General features: G+C 39.8%; 1 protein-coding gene across 5 annotated transcripts in view; it reads right to left on the bottom strand.

Moving 5' to 3' along the window:
* Positions 1-13460: 13460 nt before the first annotated feature.
* Positions 13461-17205, bottom strand: part of LOC107224682 (TOX high mobility group box family member 3) — a 139915-nt gene continuing 136170 nt past the window's right edge. For all 5 annotated transcript variants that reach the window (XM_046738757.1, XM_046738758.1, XM_046738759.1 and 2 more), the window contains one exon: positions 13461-16994. In XM_046738757.1, the coding sequence (XP_046594713.1) occupies positions 16928-16994 (67 nt within the window). In that variant the 3' untranslated portion in view covers positions 13461-16927. The remainder of the gene's footprint in view (positions 16995-17205) is intronic.

Raw genomic sequence — 17205 nt, 5'->3', positions numbered from 1 at the left:
ATTAATTTATTCCAGCACTTTTGAAAATCGCGAAAATTTTCGCCAAAAATACAAAGGGGTTAACCTTCCTTTTTTTTTGACCAAAAAATTTTTCGTCTCAGAATTGATTCGTATGACTCTTTTCCGACCAATTGGACCCCAAGGAACTCAGAAAACGCAGCAAAAGGAGCGTGGGATCAATGGGAGAGAAGATACGAGGAAAAAAGCACCTGCTGAAAAATGTCGAAAATTCAGGTTTCCGTTTTTTGGCTGTAACTTTCGATGCGTTGATCGCAGCGTATTGGGACTGCGCCCAATCGATTTCTCTCGCAAAATTACGTCGGAATAGTGCCACAATTAATTTATTCCAGCACTTTTGAAAATCGCGAAAATTTTCGCCAAAAATACAAAGGGGTTAACCTTCCTTTTTTTTTGACCAAAAAATTCTTCGTCTCAGAATTGATTCGTATGACTCTTTCCCGACCAATTGGACCCCAAGGAACTCAGAAAACGCAGCAAAAGGAGCGTGGGATCAACGGGAGAGAAGATACGAGGAAAAAAGCACCTGCTGAAAAATGTCGAAAATTCAGGTTTTCGTTTTTTGGCTGTAACTTTCGATGCGTTGATCGCAGCGTATTGGGACTGCGCCCAATCGATTTCTCTCGCAAAATTACGTCGGAATAGTGCTACAATCAATTTATTCCAGCACTTTTGAAAATCGCGAAAATTTTCGCCAAAAATACAAAGGGGTTAACCTTCCTTTTTTTTTGACCAAAAAATTTTTCGTCTCAGAATTGATTCGTATGACTCTTTCCCGACCAATTGGACCCCAAGGAACTCAGAAAACGCAGCAAAAGGAGCGTGGGATCAACGGGAGAGAAGATACGAGGAAAAAAGCACCTGCTGAAAAATGTCGAAAATTCAGGTCTTCGTTTTTTGGCTGTAACTTTCGATGCGTTGATCGCAGCGTATTGGGACTGCGCCCAATCGATTTCTCTCGCAAAATTACGTCGGAATAGTGCCACAATTAATTTATTACAGCACTTTTGAAAATCGCGAAAATTTTCGCCAAAAATACGAAGGGGTTAACCTTCCTTTTTTTTTGACCAAAAAATTTTTCGTCTCAGAATTGAATCGTATGACTCTTTTCCGACCAATTGGACCCCAAGGAACTCAGAAAACGCAGCAAAAGGAGCGTGGGATCAACGGGAGAGAAGATACGAGAAAAAAAGCACCTGCTGAAAAATGTCGAAAATTCAGGTTTCCGTTTTTTGGCTGTAACTTTCGATGCGTTGATCGCAGCGTATTGGGACTGCGCCCAATCGATTTCTCTCGCAAAATTACGTCGGAATAGTGCCACAATTAATTTATTCCAGCACTTTTGAAAATCGCGAAAATTTTCGCCAAAAATACAAAGGGGTTAACCTTCCTTTTTTTTTGACCAAAAAATTCTTCGTCTCAGAATTGATTCGTATGACTCTTTCCCGACCAATTGGACCCCAAGGAACTCAGAAAACGCAGCAAAAGGAGCGTGGGATCAACGGGAGAGAAGATACGAGGAAAAAAGCACCTGCTGAAAAATGTCGAAAATTCAGGTTTTCGTTTTTTGGCTGTAACTTTCGATGCGTTGATCGCAGCGTATTGGGACTGCGCCCAATCGATTTCTCTCGCAAAATTACGTCGGAATAGTGCCACAATTAATTTATTCCAGCACTTTTGAAAATCGCGAAAATTTTCGCCAAAAATACAAAGGGGTTAACCTTCCTTTTTTTTTGACCAAAAAATTTTTCGTCTCAGAATTGATTCGTATGACTCTTTCCCGACCAATTGGACCCCAAGGAACTCAGAAAACGCAGCAAAAAGAGCGTGGGATCAACGGGAGAGAAGATACGAGGAAAAAAGCACCTGCTGAAAAATGTCGAAAATTCAGGTTTTCGTTTTTTGGCTGTAACTTTCGATGCGTTGATCGCAGCGTATTGGGACTGCGCCCAATCGATTTCTCTCGCAAAATTACGTCGGAATAGTGCCACAATTAATTTATTCCAGCACTTTTGAAAATCGCGAAAATTTTCGCCAAAAATACAAAGGGGTTAACCTTCCTTTTTTTTTGACCAAAAAATTTTTCGTCTCAGAATTGATTCGTATGACTCTTTCCCGACCAATTGGACCCCAAGGAACTCAGAAAACGCAGCAAAAGGAGCGTGGGATCAACGGGAGAGAAGATACGAGGAAAAAAGCACCTGCTGAAAAATGTCGAAAATTCAGGTTTTCGTTTTTTGGCTGTAACTTTCGATGCGTTGATCGCAGCGTATTGGGACTGCGCCCAATCGATTTCTCTCGCAAAATTACGTCGGAATAGTGCCACAATTAATTTATTCCAGCACTTTTGAAAATCGCAAAAATTTTGGCCAAAAATACAAAGGGGTTAACCTTCCTTTTTTTTTGACCAAAAAATTTTTCGTCTCAGAATTGATTCGTATGACTCTTTTCCGACCAATTGGACCCCAAGGAACTCAGAAAACGCAGCAAAAGGAGCGTGGGATCAACGGGAGAGAAGATACGAGGAAAAAAGCACCTGCTGAAAAATGTCGAAAATTCAGGTTTTCGTTTTTTGGCTGTAACTTTCGATGCGTTGATCGCAGCGTATTGGGACTGCGCCCAATCGATTTCTCTCGCAAAATTACGTCGGAATAGTGCCACAATTAATTTATTCCAGCACTTTTGAAAATCGCGAAAATTTTCGCCAAAAATACAAAGGGGTTAACCTTCCTTTTTTTTTGACCAAAAAATTTTTCGTCTCAGAATTGATTCGTATGACTCTTTCCCGACCAATTGGACCCCAAGGAACTCAGAAAACGCAGCAAAAGGAGCGTGGGATCAACGGGAGAGAAGATACGAGGAAAAAAGCACCTGCCGAAAAATGTCGAAAATTCAGGTTTTCGTTTTTTGGCTGTAACTTTCGATGCGTTGATCGCAGCGTATTGGGACTGCGCCCAATCGATTTCCCTCGCAAAATTACGTCGGAATAGTGCCACAATTGATTTATTCCAGCACTTTTGAAAATCGCGAAAATTTTCGCCAAAAATACAAAGGGGTTAACCTTCCTTTTTTTTTGACCAAAAAATTTTTCGTCTCAGAATTGATTCGTATGACTCTTTCCCGACCAATTGGACCCCAAGGAACTCAGAAAACGCAGCAAAAGGAGCGTGGGATCAACGGGAGAGAAGATACGAGGAAAAAAGCACCTGCTGAAAAATGTCGAAAATTCTGGTTTCCGTTTTTTGGCTGTAACTTTCGATGCGTTGATCGCAGCGTATTGGGACTGCGCCCAATCGATTTCTCTCGCAAAATTACGTCGGAATAGTGCCACAATTAATTTATTCCAGCACTTTTGAAAATCGCGAAAATTTTCGCCAAAAATACAAAGGGGTTAACCTTCCTTTTTTTTTGACCAAAAAATTTTTCGTCTCAGAATTGATTCGTATGACTCTTTCCCGACCAATTGGACCCCAAGGAACTCAGAAAACGCAGCAAAAGGAGCGTGGGATCAACGGGAGAGAAGATACGAGGAAAAAAGCACCTGCTGAAAAATGTCGAAAATTCAGGTTTTCGTTTTTTGGCTGTAACTTTCGATGCGTTGATCGCAGCGTATTGGGACTGCGCCCAATCGATTTCTCTCGCAAAATTACGTCGGAATAGTGCCACAATTAATTTATTCCAGCACTTTTGAAAATCGCGAAAATTTTCGCCAAAAATACAAAGGGGTTAACCTTCCTTTTTTTTTGACCAAAAAATTTTTCGTCTCAGAATTGATTCGTATGACTCTTTCCCGACCAATTGGACCCCAAGGAACTCAGAAAACGCAGCAAAAGGAGCGTGGGATCAACGGGAGAGAAGATACGAGGAAAAAAGCACCTGCTGAAAAATGTCGAAAATTCAGGTCTTCGTTTTTTGGCTGTAACTTTCGATGCGTTGATCGCAGCGTATTGGGACTGCGCCCAATCGATTTCTCTCGCAAAAATTACGTCGGAATAGTGCCACAATTAATTTATTCCAGCACTTTTGAAAATCGCGAAAATTTTCGCCAAAAATACAAAGGGGTTAACCTTCCTTTTTTTTTGACCAAAAAATTTTTCGTCTCAGAATTGATTCGTATGACTCTTTTCCGACCAATTGGACCCCAAGGAACTCAGAAAACGCAGCAAAAGGAGCGTGGGATCAACGGGAGAGAAGATACGAGGAAAAAAGCACCTGCTGAAAAATGTCGAAAATTCAGGTTTCCGTTTTTTGGCTGTAACTTTCGATGCGTTGATCGCAGCGTATTGGGACTGCGCCCAATCGATTTCTCTCGCAAAATTACGTCGGAATAGTGCCACAATTAATTTATTCCAGCACTTTTGAAAATCGCGAAAATTTTCGCCAAAAATACAAAGGGGTTAACCTTCCTTTTTTTTTGACCAAAAAATTTTTCGTCTCAGAATTGATTCGTATGACTCTCTCCCGACCAATTGGACCCCAAGGAACTCAGAAAACGCAGCAAAAGGAGCGTGGGATCAACGGGAGAGAAGATACGAGGAAAAAAGCACCTGCTGAAAAATGTCGAAAATTCAGGTTTTCGTTTTTTGGCTGTAACTTTCGATGCGTTGATCGCAGCGTATTGGGACTGCGCCCAATCGATTTCTCTCGCAAAATTACGTCGGAATAGTGCCACAATTAATTTATTCCAGCACTTTTGAAAATCGCGAAAATTTTCGCCAAAAATACAAAGGGGTTAACCTTCCTTTTTTTTTGACCAAAAAATTTTTCGTCTCAGAATTGATTCGTATGACTCTTTTCCGACCAATTGGACCCCAAGGAACTCAGAAAACGCAGCAAAAGGAGCGTGGGATCAACGGGAGAGAAGATACGAGGAAAAAAGCACCTGCCGAAAAATGTCGAAAATTCAGGTTTTCGTTTTTTGGCTGTAACTTTCGATGCGTTGATCGCAGCGTATTGGGACTGCGCCCAATCGATTTCTCTCGCAAAATTACGTCGGAATAGTGCCACAATTAATTTATTCCAGCACTTTTGAAAATCGCGAAAATTTTCGCCAAAAATACAAAGGGGTTAACCTTCCTTTTTTTTTGACCAAAAAATTTTTCGTCTCAGAATTGATTCGTATGACTCTTTCCCGACCAATTGGACCCCAAGGAACTCAGAAAACGCCGCAAAAGGAGCGTGGGATCAACGGGAGAGAAGATACGAGGAAAAAAGCACCTGCTGAAAAATGTCGAAAATTCAGGTTTCCGTTTTTTGGCTGTAACTTTCGATGCGTTGATCGCAGCGTATTGGGACTGCGCCCAATCGATTTCTCTCGCAAAATTACGTCGGAATAGTGCTACAATCAATTTATTCCAGCACTTTTGAAAATCGCGAAAATTTTCGCCAAAAATACAAAGGGGTTAACCTTCCTTTTTTTTTGACCAAAAAATTTTTCGTCTCAGAATTGATTCGTATGACTCTTTCCCGACCAATTGGACCCCAAGGAACTCAGAAAATGCAGCAAAAGGAGCGTGGGATCAACGGGAGAGAAGATACGAGGAAAAAAGCACCTGCTGAAAAATGTCGAAAATTCAGGTCTTCGTTTTTTGGCTGTAACTTTCGATGCGTTGATCGCAGCGTATTGGGACTGCGCCCAATCGATTTCTCTCGCAAAATTACGTCGGAATAGTGCCACAATTAATTTATTCCAGCACTTTTGAAAATCGCGAAAATTTTCGCCAAAAATACAAAGGGGTTAACCTTCCTTTTTTTTTGACCAAAAAATTTTTCGTCTCAGAATTGATTCGTATGACTCTTTCCCGACCAATTGGACCCCAAGGAACTCAGAAAACGCAGCAAAAGGAGCGTGGGATCAACGGGAGAGAAGATACGAGGAAAAAAGCACGTGCTGAAAAATGTCGAAAATTCAGGTTTTCGTTTTTTGGCTGTAACTTTCGATGCGTTGATCGCAGCGTATTGGGACTGCGCCCAATCGATTTCTCTCGCAAAATTACGTCGGAATAGTGCCACAATTAATTTATTCCAGCACTTTTGAAAATCGCGAAAATTTTCGCCAAAAATACAAAGGGGTTAACCTTTCTTTTTTTTTGACCAAAAAATTCTTCGTCTCAGAATTGATTCGTATGACTCTTTCCCGACCAATTGGACCCCAAGGAACTCAGAAAACGCAGCAAAAGGAGCGTGGGATCAACGGGAGAGAAGATACGAGGAAAAAAGCACCTGCTGAAAAATGTCGAAAATTCAGGTTTTCGTTTTTTGGCTGTAACTTTCGATGCGTTGATCGCAGCGTATTGGGACTGCGCCCAATCGATTTCTCTCGCAAAATTACGTCGGAATAGTGCCACAATTAATTTATTCCAGCACTTTTGAAAATCGCGAAAATTTTCGCCAAAAATACAAAGGGGTTAACCTTCCTTTTTTTTTGACCAAAAAATTTTTCGTCTCAGAATTGATTCGTATGACTCTTTCCCGACCAATTGGACCCCAAGGAACTCAGAAAACGCAGCAAAAGGAGCGTGGGATCAACGGGAGAGAAGATACGAGGAAAAAAGCACCTGCCGAAAAATGTCGAAAATTCAGGTTTTCGTTTTTTGGCTGTAACTTTCGATGCGTTGATCGCAGCGTATTGGGACTGCGCCCAATCGATTTCCCTCGCAAAATTACGTCGGAATAGTGCCACAATTGATTTATTCCAGCACTTTTGAAAATCGCGAAAATTTTCGCCAAAAATACAAAGGGGTTAACCTTCCTTTTTTTTTGACCAAAAAATTTTTCGTCTCAGAATTGATTCGTATGACTCTTTCCCGACCAATTGGACCCCAAGGAACTCAGAAAACGCAGCAAAAGGAGCGTGGGATCAACGGGAGAGAAGATACGAGGAAAAAAGCACCTGCTGAAAAATGTCGAAAATTCTGGTTTCCGTTTTTTGGCTGTAACTTTCGATGCGTTGATCGCAGCGTATTGGGACTGCGCCCAATCGATTTCTCTCGCAAAATTACGTCGGAATAGTGCCACAATTAATTTATTCCAGCACTTTTGAAAATCGCGAAAATTTTCGCCAAAAATACAAAGGGGTTAACCTTCCTTTTTTTTTGACCAAAAAATTTTTCGTCTCAGAATTGATTCGTATGACTCTTTCCCGACCAATTGGACCCCAAGGAACTCAGAAAACGCAGCAAAAGGAGCGTGGGATCAACGGGAGAGAAGATACGAGGAAAAAAGCACCTGCTGAAAAATGTCGAAAATTCAGGTTTTCGTTTTTTGGCTGTAACTTTCGATGCGTTGATCGCAGCGTATTGGGACTGCGCCCAATCGATTTCTCTCGCAAAATTACGTCGGAATAGTGCCACAATTAATTTATTCCAGCACTTTTGAAAATCGCGAAAATTTTCGCCAAAAATACAAAGGGGTTAACCTTCCTTTTTTTTTGACCAAAAAATTTTTCGTCTCAGAATTGATTCGTATGACTCTTTCCCGACCAATTGGACCCCAAGGAACTCAGAAAACGCAGCAAAAGGAGCGTGGGATCAACGGGAGAGAAGATACGAGGAAAAAAGCACCTGCTGAAAAATGTCGAAAATTCAGGTCTTCGTTTTTTGGCTGTAACTTTCGATGCGTTGATCGCAGCGTATTGGGACTGCGCCCAATCGATTTCTCTCGCAAAAATTACGTCGGAATAGTGCCACAATTAATTTATTCCAGCACTTTTGAAAATCGCGAAAATTTTCGCCAAAAATACAAAGGGGTTAACCTTCCTTTTTTTTTGACCAAAAAATTTTTCGTCTCAGAATTGATTCGTATGACTCTTTTCCGACCAATTGGACCCCAAGGAACTCAGAAAACGCAGCAAAAGGAGCGTGGGATCAACGGGAGAGAAGATACGAGGAAAAAAGCACCTGCTGAAAAATGTCGAAAATTCAGGTTTCCGTTTTTTGGCTGTAACTTTCGATGCGTTGATCGCAGCGTATTGGGACTGCGCCCAATCGATTTCTCTCGCAAAATTACGTCGGAATAGTGCCACAATTAATTTATTCCAGCACTTTTGAAAATCGCGAAAATTTTCGCCAAAAATACAAAGGGGTTAACCTTCCTTTTTTTTTGACCAAAAAATTTTTCGTCTCAGAATTGATTCGTATGACTCTCTCCCGACCAATTGGACCCCAAGGAACTCAGAAAACGCAGCAAAAGGAGCGTGGGATCAACGGGAGAGAAGATACGAGGAAAAAAGCACCTGCTGAAAAATGTCGAAAATTCAGGTTTTCGTTTTTTGGCTGTAACTTTCGATGCGTTGATCGCAGCGTATTGGGACTGCGCCCAATCGATTTCTCTCGCAAAATTACGTCGGAATAGTGCCACAATTAATTTATTCCAGCACTTTTGAAAATCGCGAAAATTTTCGCCAAAAATACAAAGGGGTTAACCTTCCTTTTTTTTTGACCAAAAAATTTTTCGTCTCAGAATTGATTCGTATGACTCTTTTCCGACCAATTGGACCCCAAGGAACTCAGAAAACGCAGCAAAAGGAGCGTGGGATCAACGGGAGAGAAGATACGAGGAAAAAAGCACCTGCCGAAAAATGTCGAAAATTCAGGTTTTCGTTTTTTGGCTGTAACTTTCGATGCGTTGATCGCAGCGTATTGGGACTGCGCCCAATCGATTTCTCTCGCAAAATTACGTCGGAATAGTGCCACAATTAATTTATTCCAGCACTTTTGAAAATCGCGAAAATTTTCGCCAAAAATACAAAGGGGTTAACCTTCCTTTTTTTTTGACCAAAAAATTTTTCGTCTCAGAATTGATTCGTATGACTCTTTCCCGACCAATTGGACCCCAAGGAACTCAGAAAACGCCGCAAAAGGAGCGTGGGATCAACGGGAGAGAAGATACGAGGAAAAAAGCACCTGCTGAAAAATGTCGAAAATTCAGGTTTCCGTTTTTTGGCTGTAACTTTCGATGCGTTGATCGCAGCGTATTGGGACTGCGCCCAATCGATTTCTCTCGCAAAATTACGTCGGAATAGTGCCACAATTAATTTATTCCAGCACTTTTGAAAATCGCGAAAATTTTCGCCAAAAATACAAAGGGGTTAACCTTCCTTTTTTTTTGACCAAAAAATTTTTCGTCTCAGAATTGATTCGTATGACTCTTTCCCGACCAATTGGACCCCAAGGAACTCAGAAAACGCAGCAAAAGGAGCGTGGGATCAACGGGAGAGAAGATACGAGGAAAAAAGCACCTGCTGAAAAATGTCGAAAATTCTGGTTTCCGTTTTTTGGCTGTAACTTTCGATGCGTTGATCGCAGCGTATTGGGACTGCGCCCAATCGATTTCTCTCGCAAAATTACGTCGGAATAGTGCTACAATCAATTTATTCCAGCACTTTTGAAAATCGCGAAAATTTTCGCCAAAAATACAAAGGGGTTAACCTTCCTTTTTTTTTGACCAAAAAATTTTTCGTCTCAGAATTGATTCGTATGACTCTTTCCCGACCAATTGGACCCCAAGGAACTCAGAAAATGCAGCAAAAGGAGCGTGGGATCAACGGGAGAGAAGATACGAGGAAAAAAGCACCTGCTGAAAAATGTCGAAAATTCAGGTCTTCGTTTTTTGGCTGTAACTTTCGATGCGTTGATCGCAGCGTATTGGGACTGCGCCCAATCGATTTCTCTCGCAAAATTACGTCGGAATAGTGCCACAATTAATTTATTCCAGCACTTTTGAAAATCGCGAAAATTTTCGCCAAAAATACAAAGGGGTTAACCTTCCTTTTTTTTTGACCAAAAAATTTTTCGTCTCAGAATTGATTCGTATGACTCTTTCCCGACCAATTGGACCCCAAGGAACTCAGAAAACGCAGCAAAAGGAGCGTGGGATCAACGGGAGAGAAGATACGAGGAAAAAAGCACGTGCTGAAAAATGTCGAAAATTCAGGTTTTCGTTTTTTGGCTGTAACTTTCGATGCGTTGATCGCAGCGTATTGGGACTGCGCCCAATCGATTTCTCTCGCAAAATTACGTTGGAATAGTGCCACAATTAATTTATTCCAGCACTTTTGAAAATCGCGAAAATTTTCGCCAAAAATACAAAGGGGTTAACCTTCCTTTTTTTTTGACCAAAAAATTTTTCGTCTCAGAATTGATTCGTATGACTCTTTTCCGACCAATTGGACCCCAAGGAACTCAGAAAACGCAGCAAAAGGAGCGTGGGATCAACGGGAGAGAAGATACGAGGAAAAAAGCACCTGCCGAAAAATGTCGAAAATTCAGGTTTTCGTTTTTTGGCTGTAACTTTCGATGCGTTGATCGCAGCGTATTGGGACTGCGCCCAATCGATTTCTCTCGCAAAATTACGTCGGAATAGTGCCACAATTAATTTATTCCAGCACTTTTGAAAATCGCGAAAATTTTCGCCAAAAATACAAAGGGGTTAACCTTCCTTTTTTTTTGACCAAAAAATTTTTCGTCTCAGAATTGATTCGTATGACTCTTTCCCGACCAATTGGACCCCAAGGAACTCAGAAAACGCCGCAAAAGGAGCGTGGGATCAACGGGAGAGAAGATACGAGGAAAAAAGCACCTGCTGAAAAATGTCGAAAATTCAGGTTTCCGTTTTTTGGCTGTAACTTTCGATGCGTTGATCGCAGCGTATTGGGACTGCGCCCAATCGATTTCTCTCGCAAAATTACGTCGGAATAGTGCCACAATTAATTTATTCCAGCACTTTTGAAAATCGCGAAAATTTTCGCCAAAAATACAAAGGGGTTAACCTTCCTTTTTTTTTGACCAAAAAATTTTTCGTCTCAGAATTGATTCGTATGACTCTTTCCCGACCAATTGGACCCCAAGGAACTCAGAAAACGCAGCAAAAGGAGCGTGGGATCAACGGGAGAGAAGATACGAGGAAAAAAGCACCTGCTGAAAAATGTCGAAAATTCTGGTTTCCGTTTTTTGGCTGTAACTTTCGATGCGTTGATCGCAGCGTATTGGGACTGCGCCCAATCGATTTCTCTCGCAAAATTACGTCGGAATAGTGCTACAATCAATTTATTCCAGCACTTTTGAAAATCGCGAAAATTTTCGCCAAAAATACAAAGGGGTTAACCTTCCTTTTTTTTTGACCAAAAAATTTTTCGTCTCAGAATTGATTCGTATGACTCTTTCCCGACCAATTGGACCCCAAGGAACTCAGAAAATGCAGCAAAAGGAGCGTGGGATCAACGGGAGAGAAGATACGAGGAAAAAAGCACCTGCTGAAAAATGTCGAAAATTCAGGTCTTCGTTTTTTGGCTGTAACTTTCGATGCGTTGATCGCAGCGTATTGGGACTGCGCCCAATCGATTTCTCTCGCAAAATTACGTCGGAATAGTGCCACAATTAATTTATTCCAGCACTTTTGAAAATCGCGAAAATTTTCGCCAAAAATACAAAGGGGTTAACCTTCCTTTTTTTTTGACCAAAAAATTTTTCGTCTCAGAATTGATTCGTATGACTCTTTCCCGACCAATTGGACCCCAAGGAACTCAGAAAACGCAGCAAAAGGAGCGTGGGATCAACGGGAGAGAAGATACGAGGAAAAAAGCACGTGCTGAAAAATGTCGAAAATTCAGGTTTTCGTTTTTTGGCTGTAACTTTCGATGCGTTGATCGCAGCGTATTGGGACTGCGCCCAATCGATTTCTCTCGCAAAATTACGTCGGAATAGTGCCACAATTAATTTATTCCAGCACTTTTGAAAATCGCGGAAATTTTCGCCAAAAATACAGAGGGGTTAACCTTCCTTTTTTTTTGACCAAAAAATTTTTCGTCTCAGAATTGATTCGTATGACTCTTTCCCGACCAATTGGACCCCAAGGAACTCAGAAAACGCAGCAAAAGGAGCGTGGGATCAACGGGAGAGAAGATACGAGGAAAAAAGCACCTGCTGAAAAATGTCGAAAATTCAGGTTTCCGTTTTTTGGCTGTAACTTTCGATGCGTTGATCGCAGCGTATTGGGACTGCGCCCAATCGATTTCTCTCGCAAAATTACGTCGGAGCAGTGCATCCGAGAATTTATACTAGCACTTTTCGAAATCGCGAAAATTTTCGCCAAAAATGCAAAGCGCATAACGCCCTACCGTTTGTTTCTAGGCAAATAATTTTTCGCCTCAGATTAGTTTTGTCCGACCCTACTCTGTCTTATTTAACCATTCAGAATTCAGACAACGCACTGAATAGAGCCTTGGACTGACTGCCTGTAAATTGCCAATAAAAGCCAGCCGCAGAGAAACGACAAAAGGAAGTCTCGTTTTCTCACCGCAGCCCCTGAACCATTCCGCACAGCTTTTCAGAACTGTACGCAACTAATTTTTCTTCTCAAGTCACCGTGATATAGCGCATCAAGTAATTGAATTTTCCAACATCAATATCCAATAAATTATCCAAAGAAATCAAATGGCTATCAAGTTTTGCATGAGTTCTGAATGAACTTCATCACTATATCGGACACTCCTAAATTTAGGGCCAGCTTTTTTTCTATGTTTGGAGCGGAATCGTTTCACTTGTCGTATAGAGTTTTCGGAATGCAACTGCACTTATCGGAAACTTGGAAACCAAAAAAGACCTCGAGAACTTCGTGAAGTCAATAGTCAATAGTCGTGCCGTCACTCTGCATCTGCCGTTCATAGCTACGCCTTCAAATTACGTGCAATTGCTGTCGCGACTTAATCAACCAGTCATTTCACCCGGGACAACAGATCCCAGTATATTTCATAGTTAGCTTGAAGTTCACCGAAAAAATTTGAGCAGGCCAGCTTTTCCACGCGTTATCTTTGGAGCCCAAATCTCTATGTTATAGGAATTGAATGTCAGGACCTGTTGGACTCTCGGTATTTAACGTTTCATTGTCAGGCGTGTATTTGGCGTGGAGAATGCATCACATAAAGCGCCTAGCAGCAGGCAACGCAAACGAGTAAACCGGATCTAAGTCCTCACCGTTCACTTACGACGGTTGCGTGCTTGCTGGCGAGTAACTGTTTAATCAAGATTCTGCATATTTGGATAATACATTGTAGGTTCAATAGCTGAGAAATGACGACGAAAGACATTAAATTTCTCCTATGTCTGTAACTGTTGAATTGCCAATTGCAGCGATATGATACTGTGCCAGATTGTTCGCTCTTGTGAAATTACGTCAATGTATCTTACGTATTGATCGAGTTCAACGTGTTTTATAATTTGTCAACATCCAAGAAGCGTTCATCAGTCACACCTGTCGTCATATACTTTACCTGTTCCTAGGACTAAGAGTACAGAAAATTTTTGCCTCCGTGTAGTTCTGACATGAGCATAATTTAGCATCACCAATGATCGCGGATTGGAACCATGTTATTCTTCTTGTCCCAGGTATATTTCCTAATTTAAAAATTTGGGGCTGGTTTACTATAAGTGGAGGAATTAAGGTAATCTGGGACCAAAATCGTTTAATTAAGTCTTTGTACAGAAAACAATAAAAATGAACATAAATTCATTGCAAATCACCATCATATATTAGCATTTGATGCATAATAGTGCCTACGATCTAGTCTAAATGCTTGATAACTCCTATATTTATTTCATTCGATATAGCTCTATGCATTTATGGTTAGTGCCGTAAAGTTCAGTGGTTCCGCTGTCTGGTGTTTTACATACACAATTCAAATGAGAGGTCGACATATCGAGGGATGAGGGTACTTTGAATTTGCACACTGTTTGCCTGATGAGCGTTTTCGGTCTGCCAACAAGACTTATTTATATCATGCAATTATCCAAGATTTGGCAAACGATAACTCATTACTTATAATCACTCAATAGTCAGTAGTAATCGTAATATATTTGTATCCTATATTCGTAATATACCACGAACTTGTACCAATATAATACATTATTGATTATGTTTACATTATCATAGTCCATAGATCTATAGATTATATTCACGTATTTACATAAGGATAATATAAATAAATATCCCAAGTTATTTGCGCGTTCGCATGAAACAATTCTACCCAATTTCACCATCTTCAACAAAAAACCGAAGCCCAACGTTGGCCATACAAATTATTCCAGGTTTCAGTGTCGTTACTATCCATTATGAAGTATAGACATTTCTTTGCCTGCGTTACGCTTTCTGCTTCCAACAAATTTGCCAATATACTTTCTATTCAACCAAACTTCAAGAACAGTTCATGCAAGCGCGAACAATATTTTTATATTATTTCTCTCCTATCATTTCATCAGCACCATAATAGATAAATAAATATATATATATATATATGTGTGTGTGTGTATATGTCTACATACGTGTATATATTATATATATTTACCTTTCTATTTTAGAGCGTAAATTGGATCATTAAGTAATTATAATCTAGACCAGAAACAACAGAAAAGGGTATTCTCCGAATACATCACTTGCCTTCCATAATACAAAAACTACAAACTTCTCACTTTCTTAATAATCAATATCGACCAAAAACTGGTGAAGCCGTTTTTGCTTAATGGGATTACACAATTCGTGGGCACGCGCGCGTTCTTGAGTAAAGTGGCGAAATTCGTGTATTTCATCATTTCTCTTTGTTTTAATATACAATTCAAGATTTACCGACGGACAAACAATTTCTCAAACAATTACAAGATGCACGAACACACCCAAGTTAATTCTGTATAGGTACAAAAGTGACAGAAAATTTTGATATTAAATGCGCCCCAATATTACGGGTAAATTCTGATACGGAAAATAGTGATTGACAAACTTTGCGTATTAAAATGGATTGAGGGAATAGTAACTATAGACATCAGTGAATAAAACGGTTTCAAACATTTGACTCAGAGATCTCTATTTTTTCTTTTACTCATTAACTCATCGATCATACTGTGCGAAAAGCCATTTCCAGATAAATTTTTTTTTTCCTGATGTCCTTTCATTCTTCATTTTTATGGAATAATTGTCTGCAGAGTTTACAAGATACAAAAATAAGTATAGTGGAGCCCTTTCTGCTCTCTTCATCTAAATCTATTCTATTTCCTGGTTCTCATTGTCGTGTGCTACTACACAAGATTACAAGGACTCTAGTTCTCCAAGTTTGTTAGGAATTTCCTTGGATATTGAGAATATAAAAAAACAAGAGCAATAATAATCATGATAAATTATGAGACAAAAAGGTTGTTCTTCGTTTTGAGTGTAATAAAAAATTTCCGAACAAACTTGGTGTTGCTAAAGCTATCTCTGACCACGCAGAGAATATTATCGCACGTTGGTTGGGATCAACATTCGATTTATATATATACTTGCGTGTAACATGTATACGTATATATAAATATGTATGGACGACGACGAAGCCACAACAAGGAGCGAGGTTAGTCGCACGGATTACTTTGTTCTCCTAACGATCAGACCGAAGCGAAATTATACCTCGCAGCCGTGGCGTGGCTCCGATAAAACTTGATCATTTCTTGAATTCAATTACATATCCATATTTTTTCCTTTATTATATACCTAGCTAAATATTAATTCTGACATATGCTACAATCGGTGCACCAACATGATCCCACGTAATACACGTTAGTCCAGAAGGTCTGTCGTGTTGTCATGCTTGTCTTGAGACCTCTTCGGTTTCTCATTCTCAGTCCTAGCGTGCTATCCGATGGTTTTCAGCGATGAAATGCGCGGGTTTAAGTGGACACAAGAGAAACAAATAAATAAACGAGAAAGAAGCTAACCAAATTTATTTTATAATATAGGGGGAGACAGAAGGAGAAATGTGGAGAGAGAGAGAGAGAGAGAGAAATATTAGCGATTGTGGAGTTCAGATAGCTAAATTAAAACACAGATCACCGAGATCGATTTTGCTTCTTATTAATTGTAGTTTGATAGTTTTATCAATTTCTTTAAACACGATTCAACAAAAATCATCAAAACAATTTCACGTGATACTGAGAGTAATTTATTCGGTTATCGCCTTATCTATCTTTCTCATTTTCTTGTCGAGCTGAATGATACACTACTCTGTATCTTTGCTTATAATACAGTTGATTTATTCTTATTGATAATGTTGAAAACAGAATAAAAATAATAATAATAATAATAATAATAATAATAATGACGACGACAGCCACGTCCACGGGTTATCTGTATCCTGATTTGAATTATTGCGCACTCAGACACGTACATGAACTTAGCTTATTTTCAACCTGTACAAACGGTAAGATTGAGAAGAAATTAATTGTGAAATAACATCGCTTTTTTGTGTTGTCAACTCTTTTTTTAAATATGAACTTGTTCAAATGAAAGAAATTGAACAAAGTATTTCGAAACTGACTTCAGGCCGGCACAATCGAATCGATCACTGTTCGTCGAAAGTGCAATGAGTCAAAGCCTATAGTGTCTCTGAGACTCCTTAACGATCAAAAACAATATATTCCTTGAAATCCCGTTCCATGCAGAATAGATTATGTTAAAAGGAAATAAGAAAGACAAGAACAAAATAAGAAAGAACAGAACAGCGTTAGTTTTTTCTGTTTAGATAACAAATTACACTTCATTACTTGACCTTGTCATAAGAACAAAACAAAAAAAAAAAAAAAAAAAAAAATGGTTTACATATGTATATTACTTCGCAGCTTTCGCTATCAGGATGCCGTCTCGCCGTTTAATTAGTATCCCTTGGGCTAGTATCCATGTCTGTGTCTGCATCCGCGTCCGGTTCCGGGTCTTATTATTACGATCCGGAATTCTCGCTACGCTAATCTATATACATGTAATTAATTGTGTAAAGTATAATTTTATCTTAAAGGGTCAACAACGAGCCCCGAGCATGCGAGGCCTTCGAGTAGCCGAAAGTCGTGATTTATTTCATATCATTAGACATATATAATATACGGGGGAAGGGGGATGCTTATTTTACGGTCGAGAAATTTTGCTGCGGATTTTGATTCGAGGATACCCATGAAGTGAACACATCCCTGAAACAGAAATTACTATTGTCAGACAATGGGGAAAATAAATTAGTGGAAAAAAAAAAAATACCCAATTACATACATACATCATGCATACAACGAAAATTTGTATTTCAGACTATCGGCAAAACTTGTCTACTTCGCTCTACTGGTTATTACTTTCAAACGGCTGATCGAGTTCATTCGATTTATGTTTTGACCGTGACAATTATCGCTA

This window comes from Neodiprion lecontei, chromosome 4, assembly GCF_021901455.1.
Source record: "Neodiprion lecontei isolate iyNeoLeco1 chromosome 4, iyNeoLeco1.1, whole genome shotgun sequence".
In the NCBI taxonomy this organism is placed as follows: domain Eukaryota; kingdom Metazoa; phylum Arthropoda; class Insecta; order Hymenoptera; family Diprionidae; genus Neodiprion; species Neodiprion lecontei.
This window is presented reverse-complemented; position numbering and strand designations above follow the sequence as displayed.